Below are 23,520 nucleotides of genomic sequence, written 5' to 3'. Positions count from 1 at the left end.
TGGATGATTACTCTAGGATTACATTGGAGACTTAAAATCTATGTACATTGTTTAAAATATGAATGCATTGTTTAGGACTATCGGAAGTAAGAGCACATGCAGAATAGAAAACCTAAAAGATGGAGGCAAGTGGAGAAAAGTATGGGCTGAGGCCTATGATGGTAGTGAAGAACCACAAGAGTAAGGAAGGGCACTGTATTATTTGCTAGGGCTGCATAACAAAGACTACAGGCTGGGTGGCTTAAAGAACAGAAATTTATTTTCTCACAGTTTGGAGGCTGCAATTTCAAGATCAAGGTGCCAGCAGGGTTCATTCCCTGTAAGGCCTTTCTCCTCAGCTTGCAGATGGCCACCCTTTTGCTGCCTCTTCACATACTCTTTCCTTCATGTTTGTGCATCTCTGGTGTGTCTAAGTCTCTTCTTCTTGGAGGAATAGCAGTAATTTTGGATTAGGACTCACCCTCATGGCAATCATATTAACTTAATTATCTCTTTATAGGCCTTCTATCCATACAATCACATTCTGAGATATGGGGTGAAGGCTTCAATGTATGAATTTTGAGGGAACACTATTCGGCCCACAGCAAGTAATTATACTGACAACAAAATATGAGACTAGAGAATTACAGAAACAAAAGAGAGAAGGGAAGAGGGAAAGAAGTGGGGAGAAACATTGAGATTAGTAGTTTAAGCAAAAAGGCAGAGGTAGAAGAGTGATTAAGGACACTGAAAACATAAACTGACATCTGTTTAGTTTTATAATCTCTATGGCATAATGCTTGAGCAGGCTTGCAACATTTCCAAGGCTAGAGAGCAACTCTGGTTATTCCTGTTCCATACCACTGCCCCAGATAAGAGTCAGAAATTCTCTGCATTCTCCTATAAGCTTTAAAATGTTCTAAAATTTTTCTGAATAAATGGTATTTTATAAGCATTATTAATTCCAGTACTCTCTTAAGATGCCAAAGCTCATCCTGTCCCTCCCTGTTGCCAAAAATGATCAAAAATGTTAGATTTTATCTGATTTGAAATTTCTTTAGTTTTGATACTATTTATGTTCTCTTCTTGAAATCTACTTCTCCACTGCCTTCCTCCACCCTATACACTCCAATTTCCCTTCCCGTCTTTTTTACTACTAACTCTCCATTTCTCCTGACACCTCTTAAAATTGAATCCTTGAGAGTTTCATCTTTAGGTCTCATTCCATTTGTATTAGTTTGCTGATTTGGCCTCATCTGCTTCCAAGGTTTCACCCTTCATTCCTTGTGTTACAGGCCCACAGAGTGCATGATTTTTCCTTAGGAGATCTCCAGTTAATTGCTCCAGTGTACTTAAAACTAAATATATTCAGAGTTAAACTCATTTTCTCTGTTACTTTCTTACTTATGTTCATACCTGCTATGTTTCCTGTGTTACTTTTTCTGATTAATGAGTCTGTTATGTACTTAATGGCTCAGGTTAGGGGAGTCATTGGGTAAACATCATCCCAACGGTTGTCCACTCTCATTGCTATTAGAATAAAATTCAAATGACTTACTATGGTGTCACAAAGACACATGCATGACTTGACCCTTCATCTCAGACATGATCTCCTATCACATTCCCCCTCTTTTACTGCGTTTTATGTACATGGGAATCTGCTTATCCTTAAGAAGATATGCCGGTGCCTTGGAGACGGTAGGCAGCCTCACCACGAAGCTGAACATCTCTTTCCCAGCTACTGGCTGCCAGAAACTCATTGAAGTGGACGATGAACGCAACCTTCGTACCTTTTATGAGAAGCGAATGACCACAGAAGTTGCTGCTGATGCTTTAGGGGAAGAATGGAAGGGTTACGTGGTACGAATCAGTGGTGGCAATGACAAACAAGGCTTCCCCATGAAGCAGGGTGTCTTGACCCATGGCCGTGTCCGCCTACTGTTGAGGAAGGGGCATTCCTGCTACCGACCACGGAGCACTGGAGAAAGAAAACGCAAATCTGTTCGGGGTTGCATTGTGGATGCCAATCTCAGTGTTCTCAACTTGGTCATTGTGAAAAAAGGGGAGAAGGATATTCCTGGACTCACTGATACTACTGTGCCTTGTCGCCTGGGGCCCAAGAGAGCTAGCAGAATCCGCAAGCTTTTCAATCTCTCAAAGGAAGATGATGTCCGCCAGTATGTTGTGAGAAAGCCCCTAAATAAAGAAGGTAAGAAACTTCGAACCAAAGCACCCAAGATACAGCGTCTTGTTACTCCACGTGTCCTCCAACACAAACGTGAGCGCATTGCTTTGAAGAAGCAGCACACGAAGAAAAACAAGGAAGAGGCTGCAGAATACGCTAAGCTTTTGGCCAAGAGAATGAAGGAGGCCAAAGAAAAGCGCCAGGAACAGATTGCCAAGAGACGGAGGCTGTCTTCTCTGAGAGCTTCTACCTCAAAGTCTGAGTCCAGTCAAAAATGAGATTGTTGTAAGAGGAACAAATAAATAAGATCAGACGTAAAAAAAAAAAAAAAAGAAGAAGAAGAAGAAGATATGCCAAACTTTTCCCCATCTTAGGATATTTGATCTTCCCCTGACTATTACTCCACAAGATTTTCAGATGACTTATTTGTTCTCAACATTTGGATCTCAGCTCAAATGTCTCTCATTATCAAGATCTCTGTTCAAATGTAACCTTCTTAACCCACAATGTCATCACCATTTGTCACTCTCTGTCCTATTATCTGCTTTATTTTCTTTATAGCACTTATCACTTTGGAATATCAGGACTGGTCTGTCTTGCTTATTAAAATCTAATCTTGCATTTCCATTTTCACAGTACTAAAGTAGCTCTTAATCATGTACAAAGTGATGTCTGAAATTTTTACCATAGTATATAAGCCCCTCATTATCCTGTCCTACCTCTCTCCATCTTGTTTATTTTATGTTAATTGCCATCCTTCCATATAGAAACCCCTTTCACTTTATGCTGCAGTTATTCACAATCAAGTTTACTGCATGCCTAATATCCAAAGTCTTCTATTTACTCGACTTAAGCTTAATATTCTTATCCATAAACTGGGGACAAGGGAAGAAGTATGAGATGGAGGAAATTTTTTATTTCTAAATTTGCTCTGATAAGGTAATAATATATGTAACGTGCTGTGTATACGGACTGTCACATAATAACCACTCAATAAAAGCTAGCTATGATTCTTGTGACTACTCCATTCCTATTGTAATGCTGGTAGAGATAAAATCCATATAGCTATTATGGTGATTGTAACTTTCAAATAGTTTATCTTCTCAAAAAGGGCAATTTTGTCACTGTTAGCACCCTACTTAAAATGTTCTCAAGTTTTTTATATTTCCACATCTGCTCCATAGTGACAAAGTGTCAAAAGCATAAGTTGAAAATGTGACAAATATTGCATTTTCATTAAAATATAACATTTCAAGCCAAAGTGCATTCACATTTACAATATGTTTACTTACATTTTTTCTGTCATTATGAAATGACATATGACTGTGTAATCCCAAGAAAAGTGAAGAATATGCATAGACTTATAAATATATATGTATATAAATTCTCTATTAGCATTATAATTTGATTTCTTATTACAATTTGTTGTTATACAGTACATTACTACCATCCTACTCATATTACAAATTTAAACTACTTAAAACAATTTAAAATTTTGTTTTGATAATATGGACAGAATATTTCGATAAATTATGATTAGTAAACTTAATAGTAGGGCATTAAATTATAATTATTAACTTATCAAACTGGACAGACCTGAAAGGAACATTAGATCCATTTCACATAATACCTTGTATAATTTAAAACTCGAAAGGAGGGTTCCGGAAGATGGCGGCGTAGGAGGACGCGGGGCTCACAGCGCGTCCTGCCGATCACTTAGATTCCACCTACACCTGCCTAAAGAACCCAGAAAACCGCCAGAGGATTAGCAGAAGGGAGTCTCCGGAGTCAAGCGCAGACTAGAGGCCCACGGAAGAGGGTAGGAAGGGCGGCGAGGCGGTGCGCGCTCCACGGACTGGCGGGAGGGAGCCGGGGCGGAGGGGCGGCTCGCCGGCCAAGCAGAGCCCCCGAGTCTGGCTGGCAAAAGCGGAGGGGCCGGACAGACTGTGTTCCGACAGCAAGCGCGACTTAGCGTCTGGGAGGGCATAAGTTAACAGCTCTGCTCGGAAAGCGGGAAGGCTGGAGGACAAAGGGAGGGAGAGCTGCTGAGCCCCCGGACGGCAGAGCTCAGCTTGGCGGGGAACAAAGGCGCCAGCGCCATCTCCCCCGCCCACCCCCCAGCCAAAATCCCAAAGGGAACCAGTTCCTGCCAGGGAACTTGCTCGCTCGGCGCAAACACCCAACTCTGTGCTTCTGCGGAGCCAAACCTCCGGCAGCGGATCTGACTCCCTCCCGCTGCCACAGGGCCCCTCCTGAAGTGGATCACCTAAGGAGAAGCGAGCTAAGCCTGCCCCTCCACCCCCCGTGCACCTTGCCTACCCACCCCAGCTAATACGCCAGATCCCCAGCAACACAAGCCTGGCAGTGTGCAAGTAGCCCAGACGGGACACGCCTCCCCACAGTGAATCCCGCCCCTACGAGAGGGGAAGAGAAGGCACACACCAGTCTGACTGTGGCCCCAGCGGTGGGCTGGGGGCAGACATCGGGTCGGACTGCGGCCCCGCCCACTAACTCCAGTTATACACCACAGCACAGGGGAAGTGCACTGCAGGTCCTCACCACGCCAGGGACTCTCCAAAATGACCAAACGGAAGAATTCCCCTCAGAAGAATCTCCAGGAAATAACAACAGCTAATGAACTGATCAAAAAGGATTTAAATAATATAACAGAAAGTGAATTTAGAATAATAGTCATAAAATTAATCGCTGGGCTTGAAAACAGTATACAGGACAGCAGAGAATCTCTTGCCACAAAGATCGAGGGACTAAGGAACAGTCACGAGGAGTTGAAAAACGCTTTAAACGAATTGCAAAACAAAATGGAATCCACGATGGCTCGGCTTGAAGAGGCAGAGGAGAGAATAGGTGAACTAGAAGATAAAGTTATGGAGAAAGAGGAAGCTGAAAGAAAGAGAGATAAAAAAATCCAGGAGTATGAGGGGAAAATTAGAGAACTAAGTGATACACTAAAAAAAAATAATATACGCATAATTGGTATCCCAGAGGAGGAAGAGAGAGGGAAGGGTGCTGAAGGGGTACTTGAACAAATTATAGCTGAGAACTTCCCTGAACTGGGGAAGGAAAAAGGCATTGAAATCCAAGAGGCACAGAGAACTCCCTTCAGACGTAACTTGAATCGATCTTCTGCACGACATATCATAGTGAAACTGGCAAAATACAAGGATAAAGAGAAAATTCTGAAAGCAGCAAGGGATAAACGTGCCCTCACATATAAAGGGAGACCTATAAGACTCGTGACTGATCTCTCCTTTGAAACTTGGCAGGCCAGAAAGGCTTGGCACGATATCTACAGTGTGCTAAACAGGAAAAATATGCAGCCGAGAATCCTTTATCCAGCAAGTCTGTCATTTAGAATAGAAGGAGAGATAAAGGTCTTCCCAAACAAACAAAAACTGAAGGAATTTGTCACCACGAAACCAGCCCTACAAGAGATCCTAAGGGGGATCCTGTGAGACAAAGTACCAGAGACATCACTACAAGCATAAAACATACAGACATCACAATGACTCTAAACCCATATCTTTCTATAATAACACTGAATGTAAATGGATTAAATGCGCCAACTAAAAGACATAGGGTATCAGAATGGATAAAAAAACAAGACCCATCTATTTGCTGTCTACAAGAGACTCATTTTAGATCTGAGGACACCTTTAGATTGAGAGTGAGGGGATGGAGAACTATTTATCATGCTCCTGGAAGCCAAAAGAAAGCTGGAGTAGCCATACTTATATCAGACAAACTAGACTTTAAATTAAAGGCTGTAACAAGAGATGAAGAAGGGCATTATATAATAATCACAGGGTCTATCCACCAGGAAGAGCTAACTATTATAAATGTCTATGTGCCAAATACCCGAGCCCCCAGATATATAAAACAATTACTCATAAACATAAGCAACCTTATTGATAAGAATGTGGTCATTGCAGGGGACTTTAACACCCCACTTACAGAAATGGATAGATCATCTAGACACACAGTCAATAAAGAAACAAGGGCCCTGAATGATACATTGGATCAGATGGACTTGACAGATATATTTAGAACTCTGCATCCCAAAGCAACAGAATATACTTTCTTCTCGAGTGCACATGGAACATTCTCCAAGATAGATCATATACTGGGTCACAAAACAGCCCTTCATAAGTTTACAAGAATTGAAATTATACCATGCATACTTTCAGACCACAATGCTATGAAGCTTGAAATCAACCACAGGAAAAAGTCTGGAAAACCTCCAAAAGCATGGAGGTTAAAGAACACCCTACTAACGAATGAGTGGGTCAACCAGGCAATTAGAGAAGAAATTAAAACATATATGGAAACAAACGAAAATGAAAATACAACAATCCAAACGCTTTGGGACGCAGCGAAGGCAGTCCTGAGAGGAAAATACATTGCAATCCAGGCCTATCTCAAGAAACAAGAAAAATCCCAAATACAAAATCTAACAGCACACCTAAAGGAAATAGAAGCAGAACAGCAAAGGCAGCCTAAACCCAGCAGAAGAAGAGAAATAATAAAGATCAGAGCAGAAATAAACAATATAGAATCTAAAAAAACTGTAGAGCAGATCAACGAAACCAAGAGTTGGTTTTTTGAAAAAATAAACAAAATTGACAAACCTCTAGCCAGGCTTCTCAAAAAGAAAAGGGAGATGACCCAAATAGATAAAATCATGAATGAAAATGGAATGATTACAACCAATCCCTCAGAGATACAAACAATTATCAGGGAATACTATGAAAAATTATATGCCAGCAAATTGGACAACCTGGAAGAAATGGACAAATTTCTAAACACCCACACTCTTCCAAAACTCAATCAGGAGGAAATAGAAAGCTTGAACAGACCCATAACCAGCGAAGAAATTGAATCGGTTATCAAAAATCTCCCAACAAATAAGAGTCCAGGACCAGATGGCTTCCCAGGGGAGTTCTACCAGACATTTAAAGCAGAGATAATACCTATCCTTCTCAAGCTATTCCAAGAAATAGAAAGGGAAGGAAAACTTCCAGACTCATTCTATGAAGCCAGTATTACTTTGATTCCTAAACCAGACAGAGACCCAGTAAAAAAAAGAGAACTACAGGCCAATATCCCTGATGAATATGGATGCAAAAATTCTTAATAAGATACTAGCAAATCGAATTCAACAGCATATAAAAAGAATTATTCACCATGATCAAGTGGGATTCATTCCTGGGATGCAGGGCTGGTTCAACATTCGCAAATCGATCAACGTGATACATCACATTAACAAAAAAAAAGAGAAGAACCATATGATCCTGTCAATCGATGCAGAAAAGGCCTTTGACAAAATCCAGCACCCTTTCTTAATAAAAACCCTTGAGAAAGTCGGGATAGAAGGAACATACTTAAAGATCATAAAGGCCATTTATGAAAAGCCCACAGCTAACATCATCCTCAACGGGGAAAAACTGAGAGCTTTTTCCCTGAGATCAGGAACACGACAGGGATGCCCACTGTCACCGCTGCTGTTTAATATAGTGCTGGAAGTTCTAGCATCAGCAATCAGACAACAAAAGGAAATCAAAGGCATCAAAATTGGCAAAGATGAAGTCAAGCTTTCGCTTTTTGCAGATGACATGATATTATACATGGAAAATCCGATAGACTCCACCAAAAGTCTGCTAGAACTGATACATGAATTCAGCAAAGTTGCAGGATACAAAATCAACGTGCAGAAATCAGTTGCATTCTTATACACTAACAATGAAGCAACAGAAAGACAAATGAAGAAACTGATCCCATTCACAATTGCACCAAGAAGCATAAAATACCTAGGAATAAATCTAACCAAAGATGTAAAAGATCTGTATGCTGAAAACTATAGAAAGCTTATGCAGGTAATTGAAGAAGATATAAAGAAATGGAAAGACATTCCCTGCTCATGGATTGGAAGAATAAATATTGTCAAAATGTCAATACTACCCAAAGCTATCTACACATTGAATGCAATCCCAATCAAAATTGCACCAGCATTCTTCTCGAAACTAGAACAAGCAATCCTAAAATTCATATGGAACCACAAAAGGCCCCGAATAGCCAAAGTAATTTTGAAGAAGAAGACCAAAGCAGGAGGCATCACAATCCCAGACTTTAGCCTCTACTACAAAGCTGTCATCATCAAGACAGCATGGTATTGGCATAAAAACAGACACATAGACCAATGGAATAGAATAGAAACCCCAGAACTAGACCCACAAACGTATGGCCAACTCATCTTTGACAAAGCAGGAAAGAACATCCAATGGAAAAAAGACAGTCTCTTTAACAAATGGTGCTGGGAGAACTGGACAGCAACATGCAGAAGGTTGAAACTAGACCACTTTCTCACACCATTCACAAAAATAAACTCAAAATGGATAAAGGACCTGAATGTGAGACAGGAAACCATCAAAACCTTAGAGGAGAAAGCAGGAAAAGACCTCTCTGACCTCAGCCGTAGCAATCTCTTACTCGGCACATCCCCAAAGGCAAGGGAATTAAAAGCAAAAGTGAATTACTGGGACCTTATGAAGATAAAAAGCTTCTGCACAGCAAAGGAAACAACCAACAAAACTAAAAGGCAACCAACGGAATGGGAAAAGATATTTGCAAATGACACATCGGACAAAGGGCTAGTATCCAAAATCTATAAAGAGCTCATCAAACTCCACACCCGAAAAACAAATAACCCAGTGAAGAAATGGGCAGAAAACATGAATAGACACTTCTCTAAAGAAGACATCCGGATGGCCAACAGGCACATGAAAAGATGTTCAACGTCGCTCCTTATCAGGGAAATACAAATCAAAACCACACTCAGATACCACCTCACGCCAGTCAGAGTGGCCAAAATGAAGAAATCAGGAGACTATAGATGCTGGAGAGGATGTGGAGAAACAGGAACCCTCTTGCACTGTTGGTGGGAATGCAAATTGGTGCAGCCGCTCTGGAAAGCAGTGTGGAGGTTCCTCAGAAAATTAAAAATAGACCTACCCTATGACCCAGCAATAGCACTGCTAGGAATTTATCCAAGGGATACAGGAGTACTGATGCATAGGGGCACCTGTACCCCAATGTTTATAGCGGCACTCTCAACAATAGCCAAATTATGGAAAGAGCCTAAATGTCCATCAACTGATGAATGGATAAAGAAATTGTGGTTTATATACACAATGGAATACTACGTGGCAATGAGAAAAAATGAAATATGGCCTTTTGTAGCAACATGGATGGAACTGGAGAGTGTGATGCTAAGTGAAATAAGCCATACAGAGAAAGACAGATACCATATGGTTTCACTCTTATGTGGATCCTGAGAAACATAACAGAAACCCATGGGGGAGGGGAAGGAAAAAAAAAAAAAAAGAGGTTAGAGTGGTAGAGAGCCAAAGCATTAGAGACTGTTAAAAACTGAGAACAAACTGAGGGTTGATGGGGGGTGGGAGGGAGGGCAGGGTGGGAGGGAGGGCAGGGTGGGTGATGGGTATTGAGGAGGGCACCTTTTGGGATGAGCACTGGGTGTTGTATGGAAACCAATTTGACAGTAAATTTCATATATTAAAAAAAAATAAAATAAAAAAAAAAAAAAAAAAAAAAAAAAAACTCGAAAGGAGAAACCAAATATTAGGATAATAGTGCTCGAGTCTACAAGTGGTCTTTTCACTTTATTGATCCAGTGAACTAATCAGAATCATTTTTATTTTGTTTTCTTCTGTTAAATAAAAGCAGGAAGTATAAGAGCCATATGATAGTTACTAACATAATGAACTGGGGCTGTCTAGGACAATGGGTCCATTGTATTTGCCTCGTAACAAAGTACTGGAGAGTTCATTCAAAACTGTATAAGCCAGGTGGCATACTAATTTCCACATCAATATATCATTGAATACACAGTAATAGAACCTTAAGGCAGATGGTGTTTTGAAAAATCATTACACATGGGAAGTCTCTTATCTGTAAAAAGAATGTCTGAAACATATCTATTTCTATAATGTAAAAGACCACAAAATCCAAATCCTAATATTAGAGCAAAAACTTAGAAGTTATGCCATTCAGTATTCTTCCAAATCACAGAATTCTGTCACAAAATTTTGAAAGGTTCTAGCTCATCCTTTCTTTAAAATCTTTCAAGGATGAGTAATTTGGCATTCCACATGTAATCTCATTTTTTAAAAAGTAAAAAAACAAAGCAGAACTTATTATAAAACTTCCTTTTAAAAGTTGAATTTAAAACTCCCTTTTAGTTATTCTGTATGTTTAATTAGGTCTTATTCCCTTTCCAGGAGCAGCCTCTTTTTTGCTCTGATAATGGATTTCATGCTCTAATCTCTTCTAACTCAATATAATTGCTTCTAGTACCTACGATAGTATTTACTTTTCCCCAATTCCTAGGCCTAGTGTTACTCTGGTTGCAGCACTATGGAATTGTTCAGTTGGTTCATATCTTCTAGGAGAGAACAAAATACAGCAGAGGTATCTTGCATACTAAAGTGAGACCATACAGAATCACAGAAACAACAAATCACAAATCTAAAACCATATATGTATATTCCTCATCATTCTGTTTTTCATTCTATCCTATAATACTCTAGTCAAAATTTCTCATGAACATTTCCAATAATGGAGAAATTTTTGACTCCAAAGGCAATGATTTCTATTTCAAGCAATGAAGCTATTTTTGAAGTCTTTGTTTTTAGTGGGAATCAGATATTCTTTATCTTATATATTTAATTAATCTTGCTTCTGATATTTTAGTTCCATAGCATAAATGTACTTGCTTTTCACATGAGAAATATTCAAATATTTAAAAATAGATAGTTATGCCCTGCCTCTCATTCCCATCTCTCAAATCTGCATTTATTTTATTTATTCTAAACACATTTTATACAACCTAAGAAAACAGTAGCTTTCTGATAGTAAATCACTTATATTTAGCTAATGGTCTAATAAAACTATTGCTGTTTATTCCTACAGACTACACTTTTTTTTCACTCATGTATTCTTCTGTATTTTCAAATTTTCTCAGCATCAAAGTATTGAGATCTAGAGATATAATATTAGGATGTGAGTTTGGGAATATTGACAAAAGAACTATTAGATTCACTTTCATTCCTACAGATATATCTTAGACCCTGTTTCTCCAAGTCTCATACATTTCCCACTGGTGGGTCACTGATTGCTTTATTCTTCCATTAAATTTGTATTAATCATAGTCTTATTTGTATGCCAATTATATTAATAGTATAAACAGGAAATAAATCAGAACTCCCCCCCCCCCACCCTTGGCATGCTTTTATATCATATTAGAGATGATTTTTTTTTTTTTTTGGTATTACTGCTTAGGGTGAGGTTACAATAGAGAAGGGAGGAAGAGAAGAAGGAGAGAGAAAAATAAGTTAATAATAATATAGTATAAACTGCAAAAAATACACTATAAACTACAAAGTTGACAAAAATTATGAAGTTAGGACACAATGACTTAGATTAAGTAAACTCTAATTTAATCCTTGCAGTTCCATTTGACCCAGCCTAGTTTACCAGAACTAAGTATGGATGGCCAGCATTCAGCTAGTAATACATGTTCCTTTAGTTCATCTACCAAAATACCTGGGTTTGAATTTTGACTCTACTAGCTACTGTTTGTGTGAACTTGGGTAACTTTTTAAAACTCAGTATCTTTATTGAAAAATGGAAATTAAAGTCACTACCTCAGTAGTTTATTTTAAATAAAGTATCCATGTAAAAAGCTTAACACAGTACTTGATACATAGAAATAAATCAATAAAGCAGCTTTTCTATCATCATCATCATCACCACCGTCATCATTCTTTTAAAGTTTATTTATTGAGAGAGAGAGAGCACTCAGGAGGGGCATAGAGAGAAGGAGAGAGAGAATCCCAAGCAGGCTCCACACTGTCAGTGCAGAACCCAACACAGGGCTTTCAGACTCATGAACAGCAAGATCATGACCTGAGCCAAAATCAAGAGTCAGATGCTTAATCTACTGAACCACCTAGGCACCCTATCATTTTTCTTTTACTATTTCTTCAGGACCTTTCCTTGGGTTGCTATGGCATGATGGAATTTGGACATTTACTATCCTACCTATGATGGAGACAGCCTTAATGTTCCCTTCAGCATGACTAAACTTTAAACACATTTCCTTCTGATTTGGGGTCTCAAACTACCTTTTCTTAAGAGTTTTTGCTTTAGAAATTTGCAGTTATAAATTCTTTTTCTTCCCCTTTGAGAAGTAAATTCTTTTCTCAGCATCTTATAAGTTTTATTGCTCAGGAATGTCTTTCTCAAGGGCCCAGGAGCCATCTCTTTACAATGTAATTATCAAGAAAGATACTATCCATATCTTCCAGGATCTGAGGGAATGTAGAAACCTAACCAATAAGGAACAATTAGAAAACAGGTATGACTTAATCATATTCAACAACCTCCCTTCTAATAATCTCCACTGCTTTTACACTATGTCACCCTACCTTTTGTTTCTGCAGACTTGAGTTGAATCTCTCTCCCTTGTTACAATGGTCTTTAATAAAGTTTTTCATCCCTATTTAGCACTGTCTGATGAAATTCTTCTTGGACAGATTACAACCAGATACTGAAACTTACAATGTAGAGTTCAAGTGTAAGCTTAACCAGAGCTTTTCCTAGGATCCCAACATTCCTGGGTATGTCTGAAGGACTGGTTGTGCATGTCTGTTTGGAAACTATTTGTATCACAAACTAAGCTGCTACTTGGGTAAACATTATGCTAAGAGAAGAAGGAGAAAAGATCAGGAGGTTGATGTCATAACAATGCCCCAACTAAGGCAGGGACCGTTTTGAGTGCATGATGGCACAATTCACACTGACTTCAGACTCATCCCTAGTCACCTCTTATTTGAGTCCTGGGAACTGTAAATAAATTAGAAAGAACTAGTTCACCAACAATTCTGTACGACTCTCAAATATCCTTGAAAGTCAAAGATATAAACAGAAGTAAGAGAAAAATACATCTGCACTTGTATGCAAAAAAAAAATATAGTATGACCTAGGTAGGATGTCAACTTAATAGCTGCATGAGTGGTTTTAGTGGCAGAGTTCAGAAGGCTGCCCACAAAGTAGTAACATTCCTGGAAGGTCAACACAATGAACTTTTGGTAGCATCAGCAGGTGACAAAATTATAGACAATTGCGTAACATGGCACATATCTGACTTTATACGTATCTGAAACTTCTGAATTAGACATAAAAAGCAAAGAGATGGAATCAAACAGAAAGAAAACAATAGATATCACATTGTATCTAAGTAGCCTGTACGTATGAGATGGTCTCTAGAATCTCCCGGAAATAACTAGCTAAAAGTTTTCTGAAAAAAATTATCTACTGATTACAAGATAGAGAAATAATTATTGCTACTGTTAATATGACACCATTGTCTTTATCCTCAGACAGATTTGGGCAGATGCCAGTCATATGTGCAATCTTTTCCCCAGCATATCTCTCAGAATCTAATTCTGGTTTTATAATATAGGTCCAGAAAATCAAACCACTTTTTAAACAGCTCCTATACAGTTAAATTTTAATTTGCTCAGTGTGACTTTGCCTTTTAAATAAAAACTTCAATTAGGAAATATATATACATGTATATATATGTGTGTAACTTCTTAAGGGTCCTCAGTTATGTAATCAGGAAATCAAAAAGAATGAGATTATATTACAGATTTCATGAAGTAGAATTCTTCATTCCATCATGGATCAGTAATATACAGTAGTCATTGGGATGTTTATATCTTTAGATTCTTAATCATGACTTGATATATCCCTCCAGAAACATAGCATGCCTTCCAGATATCCCTGCCTTCTTATTCTTAGCAGAGACAATAAGGAAATCCTGTCTACCTGGTCAGATTAGCATTTTTTTCCCCACAGTTCAGATTCTGTGAATTTTCTGTGTTGTTCTTTTGACTTGAAGTATTACTTCTCAAAAGAGCTGAATTTACCATTTCTTAAAATGTGTACATTATTTGGTTTCAGTAGTGTATATTTCTTCTGCTTTTTTTTCTCTCCTATGGCAACAAAAAGGTGTCCTGAATTTATAATTGCATTTGCAAAATATTTTCTAAGTATTTCATTTTATTGAAGGTATCTTCATCTGTTCTTAATAATGTAGAAGTTCCTACATCTTGTCACTTTCTTTTAAATCTAGGGACTAATTTAACTTTAAGGCACATATCTGATTAGTGAGCCCCTTATTGAGAAGATAAATGTAGCACATGCCTTTTATGATCATGGAACAGTTCCCTTGATGTCTATATCTCTTAGGTATCAAGTTAAATTGGTGTCTGTCATGGTTTCCCTTTGGAACTCCTGCTATTCCTGGGCAGTTTCCTTCTCGGCTTCTTATACTATATTACTTCTGATAAAGTATTACCCCTCCATTCTGTGCTAGTTTCTGCTAACCTAGTGAAATATTAACAATTGCAACATATTTGTTTGGTTAGTATTAGCACAGTTTCCTTTGGAAACAGAGTGAATCCTTACCTGAATATTCCAAAAGTGTTTAGTGCTTATGTTATCTTATTTTGCAAGTATACATGTGCACTCACACACAGGCATGCATGTGATTGTGTATCGTACAAATTAAAGGAAATCTGAAGTGAGTGTTTTAGTTTCTAGAGATTTTACAGAGAACTAATGCTAGAATCCTAGCAAATTTTCCAGTACAACTGTACAGCCTGACTCAGAGAGTCACCTAAGTACACTTATGCTTTAACCATCCCTGGTCAGTCCAGCTTTCCTCTACAGAATAAATTACCTCAGCCTTTCATTTCACTCTCCCACCTATAAATATTTAATTAAAAAATACTATATGCACAAACAAATAACTTTGGGGGTCAACAGCAACCTCACTGTGATCTAAAAATGTATAGTATCAAAAAAAAATCACCTAGATACAATCTTAGGCTGCATAAATGAATAACAAGAATTTGGTAGTTGATTTTTTCAGCATATTGTGTGATATCTCTGACCACAGCTGGAGAATCCCACATGGATTGCACTATTTTATAAGATACATCTTAGAGCACCTTCACAATAGGCAATCAGAATTATCAGAGCTCGTAACATCATGTGAGAAATCACCCATAAGGACCCATTTTTTCATTCTTTTATTCATGTATTCATCAAATATAGGTTGAGGGAAAGCTGTGTGCTATGGCCTTTTCATTCTCATAGGAGAAAAAGGAAATCATAATATAACAAAATGCAATTAACATAACAATATGTTTTGTTGTGTAAATACAGAATATTTTCATATTATAAAAATTATAAGTGTTTTGAAGAAGAAGAAAGCAAAGAAGGGAAAATAACATGTTGGGAAGGAGTGACAATTTAAAAGGTCAGAGATGACTTATGAACACGATGGCACCGTAAGAAAGAAGGACTTGTGAATGGTAGTTGAACTGCTTTCCAGGCAGGGAAGAGCACCAAAAAGTAAACATTTCATAAGGCTGTAACTTATCTGCAAAGGTTGAGGGAAAAGAATGAGGACTATGTGGCAGCAGTGATTGATGCAGACAGTAGAGACAAGGCCAGTGAGTCAAGGGCCTAGGAAGATAGATCTTTGTAGAGCCTTGCTGGCCATTTCTAGGACTTTGGCTATTATTCCAAAGTGAGTGAAATGGGAGCCATAGGAGGGTTATAAGCAGGAGAATAATGTGGTCGGGCTCCAGTTTAAACAAAACCATTCTGGTTGCTTTGATGTAAATAGTCTGAGAAGATGAAAACAGAGAAATTAGTTACAAGGTTGTTGTAATAAAAAATCAAGACATAATGGTTCATTATCACCACTGTTGATAAGAGGAAAAGTGGTCAAATGTGGTGGATACATTCTGAATACATTTTAAAGACTGAGTCAACAAGATTTGCTGATGTACTATATATGGGGCTTAAGGACAACATTTTAAGTGTGAATATTTACAGCAAGTCCCTGATTTGTATTGTATTATGGGACTGAAAATTACCCTGTAAGCTGAAATCATACAAAGCAATATTTTTAATTGAAGCATAATTGCAATATTCTGTTAGTTTCAGGTGTACATCGTAGTGACTTGATACTTTTATACATTTTGAAATGATCCCCACAATACTTTTAGTTACCATCTGTCTTAGTAGTCAATGGGAAAACTTACAATTGTTGTATGACTTCTAAAAATTTTTGTCAAACCATTAAAAAGTTTGGTAGTACAAATTATAAATGTATAGAGAAATTAAAAACTCATATGTAAATGCTAATATTTATGTAGTGCACTGTAATTTAAAAATGGGAAACACTGAGAATTAAACTTTTTTTTGTGTGTAAAAAAAAAAAAAGACTCATTTATACAGTTTGAACAATGGTTGCCTTCTTCTCATCAAATATAAGCTTGGATCAGCTCCCAACATTTTATCCTTTGAACTTTCAATGTTGTGAAATATCTCCAGGAGTTTCTTAAATGTGGAGATTTTGCCAATGTCTGTGCCTCTGATGTATCTTCATTCTTTTTATCACAACCACTGTTTTCAGTCATGTTAAGTTTGCCTTCACTAAATTTCTCTGGCTGCAAATCTAGAATTCTCAAATGGTGGCAATGCCAGCCTATGTATGGTCATCCATTTAGTCTACAGCTTCGTTTATATTTGATTCCAACTTCATTTTCAGGGGTACCTGGGTGGCTCAGTGGGTTGAGCTTCTGACTCTTGATTTCAGTCATGAGCTCCAGGTTTATGAGTTCAAGCTCCGTATCCAGCTCTGTGCTGACAGCAAAGAGCCTGCTTGGGATTCTCTGTCTCCGGTCTCCCTCTCTCTCTTTGCCTTTCTCTCTCTCTCTGTCTCTCTCTCTGCTTCTCTCTTTCTCTCAAAAATAAATGCATAAACTTTAAAAACGTTTTTCATTTTCACAACACGGAGTTTTTATTTCATTGCTGCACTTTCATCCTTTTTGGCCAGTTTCCTCTATTGATTATTCTTTCTTCCAACATGCCACCTTGGTTTATCACTAGGATATAAGGAGGCAACGCAACTGCTCGCATTGCTGTCTGTGCATGTACCAAACAACAGTTGCACACTGATCAATCACCAACAGACTGAAAGAAGTAATGCGGGTGACAAATCATGGTGTGCATTTGTTATTTGCATAATTTGTGCACTGAAGAGCTAGCAGCGAATTTGGTACTTAATGCAATTAACTATGATTAATCTACCGTTGTAATTAAATTTACACCTTGTTTCTGGGGGACTGGTGTTATTTAACTAAACCTTTATACACTGAAATTCATGCATATCACAAGTTGTATAAAGTGAGGATTTCCTGTTCTCTGGACAAGAGTCCAGGAATCTAGGAGGAACCCATTTGCTACTTGTAAATATACAAAGTGAGAAATATGTATGTAGTCCAGAAATGCAGGTGAAAGTTCAAGATAGTAATACTTACAGGTAGGTAAAATTCATTCAAAGCAAAATAGGGCTTATAAAATAAGCATGTCCTTATTTCTGCATTTGAAATGTATGAAGTTAAGTGCAGTTATGTATACATTCATCATTTATTTGACCATTAATCATTAATTATTTTACATGCATTTATGTGCTAACAGAGACAATACGAGCTATAAGAAATAAGCCTAAGATGAAGTTACACATACTTAATGTGTTAACAGAACTGAAATTAAAGATACAGTGTCTTTCTTTTTTCTACGCAACCAGTTTTTACCAGTCTAAATCTACACTTCATTTTTTAAGTTCCCAGAAACCAGTGATAAATTCACATGGGATTTCTCTCATTCTCAGCCCTCTGTAGCATATATTCCCCTTGTTTCACAGTAAGTGGTTTAAGATGTAAATTTTTGGCAAGAAGGGAGGATATGATGTAGCTCTAAATAAGATACTAGATGTGTCGTTCTTGAAATATTACCATTTTAGTAACTAATGTATGTATAACCAAAAATTGGATATGATTTGGGGCACCTGAATGGTGCAGTCCGTTAAGCCTTGGACTCTTGATTTCACCTCAGGTCATGATCTCATGGTTTATGGGCTTGAGCCCCGCATTAGGCTCTGCACCGGCAGTGCAGGGCCTGCTGGGGATTTTCTCTCTCCCTCTCTCTCTCTGCCTCTCCCCTGCTCATGCTTTCTCACTCTGTCTCAAAATAAATAAACTTTTAAAAAAATTGGATATTATTTAAATGTCTTCACGCCTTGGGTTGAATTCATATATAATGTTTCCATCTGGTGCTTAATAACACAAACAGCATGGACACAGCTATCCCCTTTATGTACCTAGCACCAAACATATACAAGAAAAACACTAATTAGTAAAAATTTACTTATTTCTAGAACTTCATAAGTAACTGTATTTACTATTTCACTTAGTCCTTAGAACCTTATGAAGTAGAATTGTTAGAATTTTTATATCTTTTATGCATATAAAAATAAGTCCTAGAGAGATTAATTTGGGAGCATGCTATTAAATGAAGGGACTACTGTTCAAGGCAAAGATTGATTGATTCAAGAGCCCATGCAAATGTCTTTCAATTCAACAGGAAAATATGTCACTAAAATAAATCATTAATGTCAGACTTGGCCTAAATGTGTATTTGAATACATACATGTAAGTCCTTACTTTCATTAGGTTCTAGTGAGATAGCAGATACATTTGTATGTACTTAAGAATGAATATATAATTGAAAGGAAAATCATGGAGCTATACCACCGATTTGCTGGACATTTTAGGGAATTTTCCTAGAAATTAGGAGGCAGGGAGAATCAGATTGTCTGAGAAATAAGAAGATACAAAGCTGGACAAAAAAAAAATAGGGGTCTTGCCTGGGTGACTCAGTCAGTTAAGCATCCAACTGTTGGTTTCAGCTCAGATCATGATCTCACCGTTCCTGAGTTCAAGCCCCATGTTGGGCTCCATGCTAACAGCAGGGAGCATGCTTAGGATTTTCTCTCTCCCCCCTCTCTCACTGTCCCTCCCCCACTCATTCTCTCTCTCTCTCTCTTTTTCTCAAAATAAATAAATAAATAAAACTTTTTTTAAAAGGGCCACACAAAAGCCATATACATGGGAACTCTTTTTCAGATAAGGATTGCAATATATAGTATTAGAAAAATCTGAAAATAAAATAACTGAAACAACTTAATAGAAACATGAATAAACAGTCCAAGAACAGCAAATATGTATAACATATAACCCCCAAAATGCATTGAAAATAACCTCATTAGTATCAGAAACAATTTAAAATAATAATGATTGTTGTTGGAATGATGATATGAGCAAAAGTTATAAGATGATTCCTTCATTCTATCTGAATTTGTTTTGGGTATGGGAACTGGCTCTATCAAATGTTGCTGGTGAACATGATAAGCAGTCAACCAATGGTGTATAGGCATACTGGCTGTCTCTATCAAAATTTAAAAGCATGTACCCTTTGATTCAAGAAGTTATTCATCTAGACATCTCTTGTAGACAAACCTGCATATATACTTAAGGGTGCTAGTTGCAGTATTTTTCATACAAAAAATAAAATATGTTATAATTATAGTATAGAATGCTATGCTATGGTTAAAATGAGTGAGGAGTGTATCTATATACTAACATGAAAGACAATCCAAAGAAATTTTGATTAAAAAAAGACTGGTTACCTAAAAGCATATACAGTTCTATTTATGTTTTTTAACCTTGAATACAGAAACACACACAAAAACCTAAACATAGAAAAATGTCCAAAAGGATATATACCAAATTATCATATTCCTTGCTTATAGGAAAAGAAAGCGTTCAATGTTGAGAATATTTAGTCACTTAATTATTTTTTATTTCCATATATCTATATTTACAGGTGTTTTAAAATTCATCAGGAATTAATGTTTTATAATTATAACCATAAATACATTTTTGGAAAATTAAATTAAAATATAGTATGTGAAGGGTGCCTGGGTGGTCAGTCGGTTGAAAGCCGACTTTGGCTTCAGTCATGAACTTGCGGTTTGTGAGTCCAAGCCCCACGTTGGGCTCTGTGCTGACAGCTCAGAGCCTGGAGCCTGCTTCAGATTCTCTGTCTCCTTGTCTCTCTGCCCCTCCCCCACTTGTGCTCTTTCTCTCTCTCCCTCAAAAATAAATAAGCATTAAGTATATATTATAGTATAGTATAGTATATTATAGTATGTGAGGTGATAGATGTGTTAACCAACCTTATTGTGGTAATTATTTCACAATATATACATATTTCAATCATCACATTGTACATTTTAAACTTATGCAATGTTATATATATCAATTATATCTCAATAAATGTGGAAAATTTTCATTTTACTAATAAAATATTTTTGTAAATTTTCTCTGTGACCATTAATACCATATTTCTTGCTAAAGCCTATGTATCTGCATCATGTAGGTGAAGATAACTATAATGATAATACCTTCTGTCAAGCGGTTGATAGAAATAAGGGGAATTTCTTTATCACCTTCAAATATAGTTCTTTATTTAACTATGGATTTAATTTATAATAGGTGAAATTGCAATTACTAGTTCAACCGTTCTGTTTAATTACATTTCTGACTACTATTGTTACTAAAACCTACCTATTGTCCAATATGTAATTCTAAAATTACTCCCTGAAACTTTAATGATTAATGATATTAATGTCAGTATTTAGCATTTCAATGCAAGACTTAAATACATACATGATTACTACACTGTTTTGATATCAATTAAATTTGTTATGAGGGTTCCTAATTCTAAGGGTTAAAATTACAAAATAAATATGTTGACATTTGGGGATATGGATATATGAGGATGTATTGTGTATGCATGTATTTAAGAAAGAGAGAGAGAATACTCTAACTACTCTCTAAAGAATAATCTAAAATATAAAAATATTTTCTAATTTTGGTTACTGCTTTGTTCATTAATAGCTTTGTACTATGTAAACTAGAATTCATATTTTATCAACTGATAATATTTCTTAACCTTTAATTTTATTTCTAAAACTTACTAGAAATACACAAACATATAGGGAAATTTATCCAATGAAATCTGAATCAGTTTAATGTGAAAGAGTTTATGTTTCATAAATTTAGTTTCAGGAAACATAATCAGACAACATATATGTTTCAAAAATTAAATACCTGCATTAACCTTACATTTGTGCTGGGTTTTGTGGGACTTGAGACATCATTCTATAGCCAAACAAAATATTTTTAAGGACAAATTTAACTTAGGCACAATTGCAAATTTTAGTCCAAAGATATTGTCTGAAAATAAAGTAGATTAGCCTGCTCTATCTCAGCAAGCATTACCCGTATTTCTCCATCTCAGCATTCTTCCTCTTTCTGTAAAAGTGGTTATGTCTCCTTTTTCTTTAATACACATGAAAGAAAAATATCTTCCTTACTGACTTCTAAACAGGAAATTTGAATGCTGAGTCTCTGCCAAGATTTTATTCGTAATAGCATCATATTGTCTCTGATGTGCTTACAGTATTAACAACTTGCCATAAAACAAGTTACGGCTCAGAGGCTTAAAATCCACTCCCTGTGAAACATACCTGCTGATGACTCACTCTCAAATGATGTAATTTTCAGGGTTATTTGATTTCCCATATTGAACATTTTATATTGGATCCATCTTTTAATCAGAGCATATACCATGTCTTATCTATGAATTGTAACCAATAAGTGTTTGCATATTGATTGTTCACAACTCAAAACACATTTTTCTCGTGAAATAGTAGTTTGGTTTCAGGATATCGGGCACAGAAAATCCTATAACGTGGCTAAAAAAATGCAGTAATATTAACAAGTTTCATTCCTGAAACCAGAATCATTTGGTATAGGAGGTAAGAAATGAAGGGGAAGAAGGACAAAGAGAAATAAAAAATTTGCTACATTTGTCCTAGTCTAAAATCCTGTCTTTCATCTATGTGAGGTTGCTGTCTGAGTTTGAGAACATTACTTAAGTTTTCTGGTCTGAATCCTAAAAATAGATTTATAATACTGTATCAATTATTTCTAGGATTATTAACACATAATGCATTTTGATGTACTTTCTTAAAATTTTTATGTTTTCTTCCCTAAATCTTCTCTCCATAAATGAAAATTAAAAAAAAATCAACTATGTTGAAATATAAGAAATTCCCTTACTTTGTGGATGTAATATTTGGGGGATATTCTTTGCTTAGGAAGCTTGATGCATTATTTTCTAGAGGTAGAATATGTATCAAAGAAAAAAAATATTCCTAGTCTTCCTAGAAGTTTGCATTTCAGTTACAATCATCCCTGGATACATCCTTTAGAATTGGTGTAATATATACCTCCCTAAATGTGAGAGGTGGCAAGGGTGACAGAGATTGAATAACCTTCAAAGTTAGAAATTTAAATACGGTTTGTTTGACCTCCAAGCATTTTTAGAGCTCATATGAGAACTATCAGTAATGCCAATGTACTTTGTATTCCACCTCCAAGTGTGATGTTAATCTCAAAAAATCATCATCATCTACATAACTTAAATAAAAAAAATCATCATCATCTACAAAGTTTAAATTTACTTGAAAATCATACAGTAGCGTTTGAGAAAGAGAATCAACATGAAGAATATGTTTCGTAATAATGAAAATAAATCTCATAACAAGTGTGATGCTTGCTGATTCTGGCTAAACACACTTTGGACAGTGTTTTGGGTTTTTTTGTTATTTCAGCTTGGTTAACTCACACAAAGCAATTTTATTATTGCCACTTATGGTTGCCTTTTTTCCCAAATCACACCTCTGGCTTATAGCTAGGCACAAAGAGATTGAGAGGAAAAAACAGGTGTTAATAAGAGTGAAATGTGAAACTCTTGAAGGAGATCAAACTCTTTAACAGAGTAAATGGCCTATGGCACTATCTATGGATAGTTGTTATTTTGATTAGAGCATGCATCAGGCACTTTAGAATGACAGGAGGAGTACATCCCAAGGTTGTTTTATGATGCACAATGCTCCATTAAAGTCAGTCCTTTGGAAATGAAACAATGTAACTTTGTAAGATTTGATTCTGGTTCTAAAGTGAATACATTTCAAGCACACTGTTTTCTCCAATCGTCAGTGCCGTGTATCTTTCTGTTTAGTCACTTTTTTTATTTAATCATCTTTTATGCATATTCTGGAAATTGGAGCTTGCAAACTATTCATAGTTTATTATACTAACAAATTATCGTTAACTATAAAGATCTTTTGGCAGCTTGGTAGTCATTTTAAGTTTTTCTTACAATCAATAAGATGAGAGAGAAACTGACTCACCAGTAAGCTT

The 23,520-nt window shown here is 36.6% G+C and overlaps 1 protein-coding gene across 1 annotated transcript; it reads left to right on the top strand.

Annotated features, from left to right (window-relative positions):
* The first annotated feature begins 1,584 nt into the window (after positions 1–1,584).
* LOC122229238 (40S ribosomal protein S6-like) lies at positions 1,585–2,483 on the top strand. Its single transcript, XM_042954337.1, has one exon. It carries the CDS (start codon positions 1,585–1,587, stop codon positions 2,440–2,442), a length of 858 nt encoding a protein of 285 aa, XP_042810271.1. The 3' UTR covers positions 2,443–2,483.
* The last annotated feature ends 21,037 nt before the right edge of the window (positions 2,484–23,520 follow it).

This window comes from Panthera leo, chromosome A1 (assembly GCF_018350215.1).
Source record: "Panthera leo isolate Ple1 chromosome A1, P.leo_Ple1_pat1.1, whole genome shotgun sequence".
NCBI lineage: Eukaryota > Metazoa > Chordata > Mammalia > Carnivora > Felidae > Panthera > Panthera leo.
The sequence above is the reverse complement of the archived record's forward strand: the minus strand, read 5'-3'. Positions and strand labels throughout refer to the sequence as shown.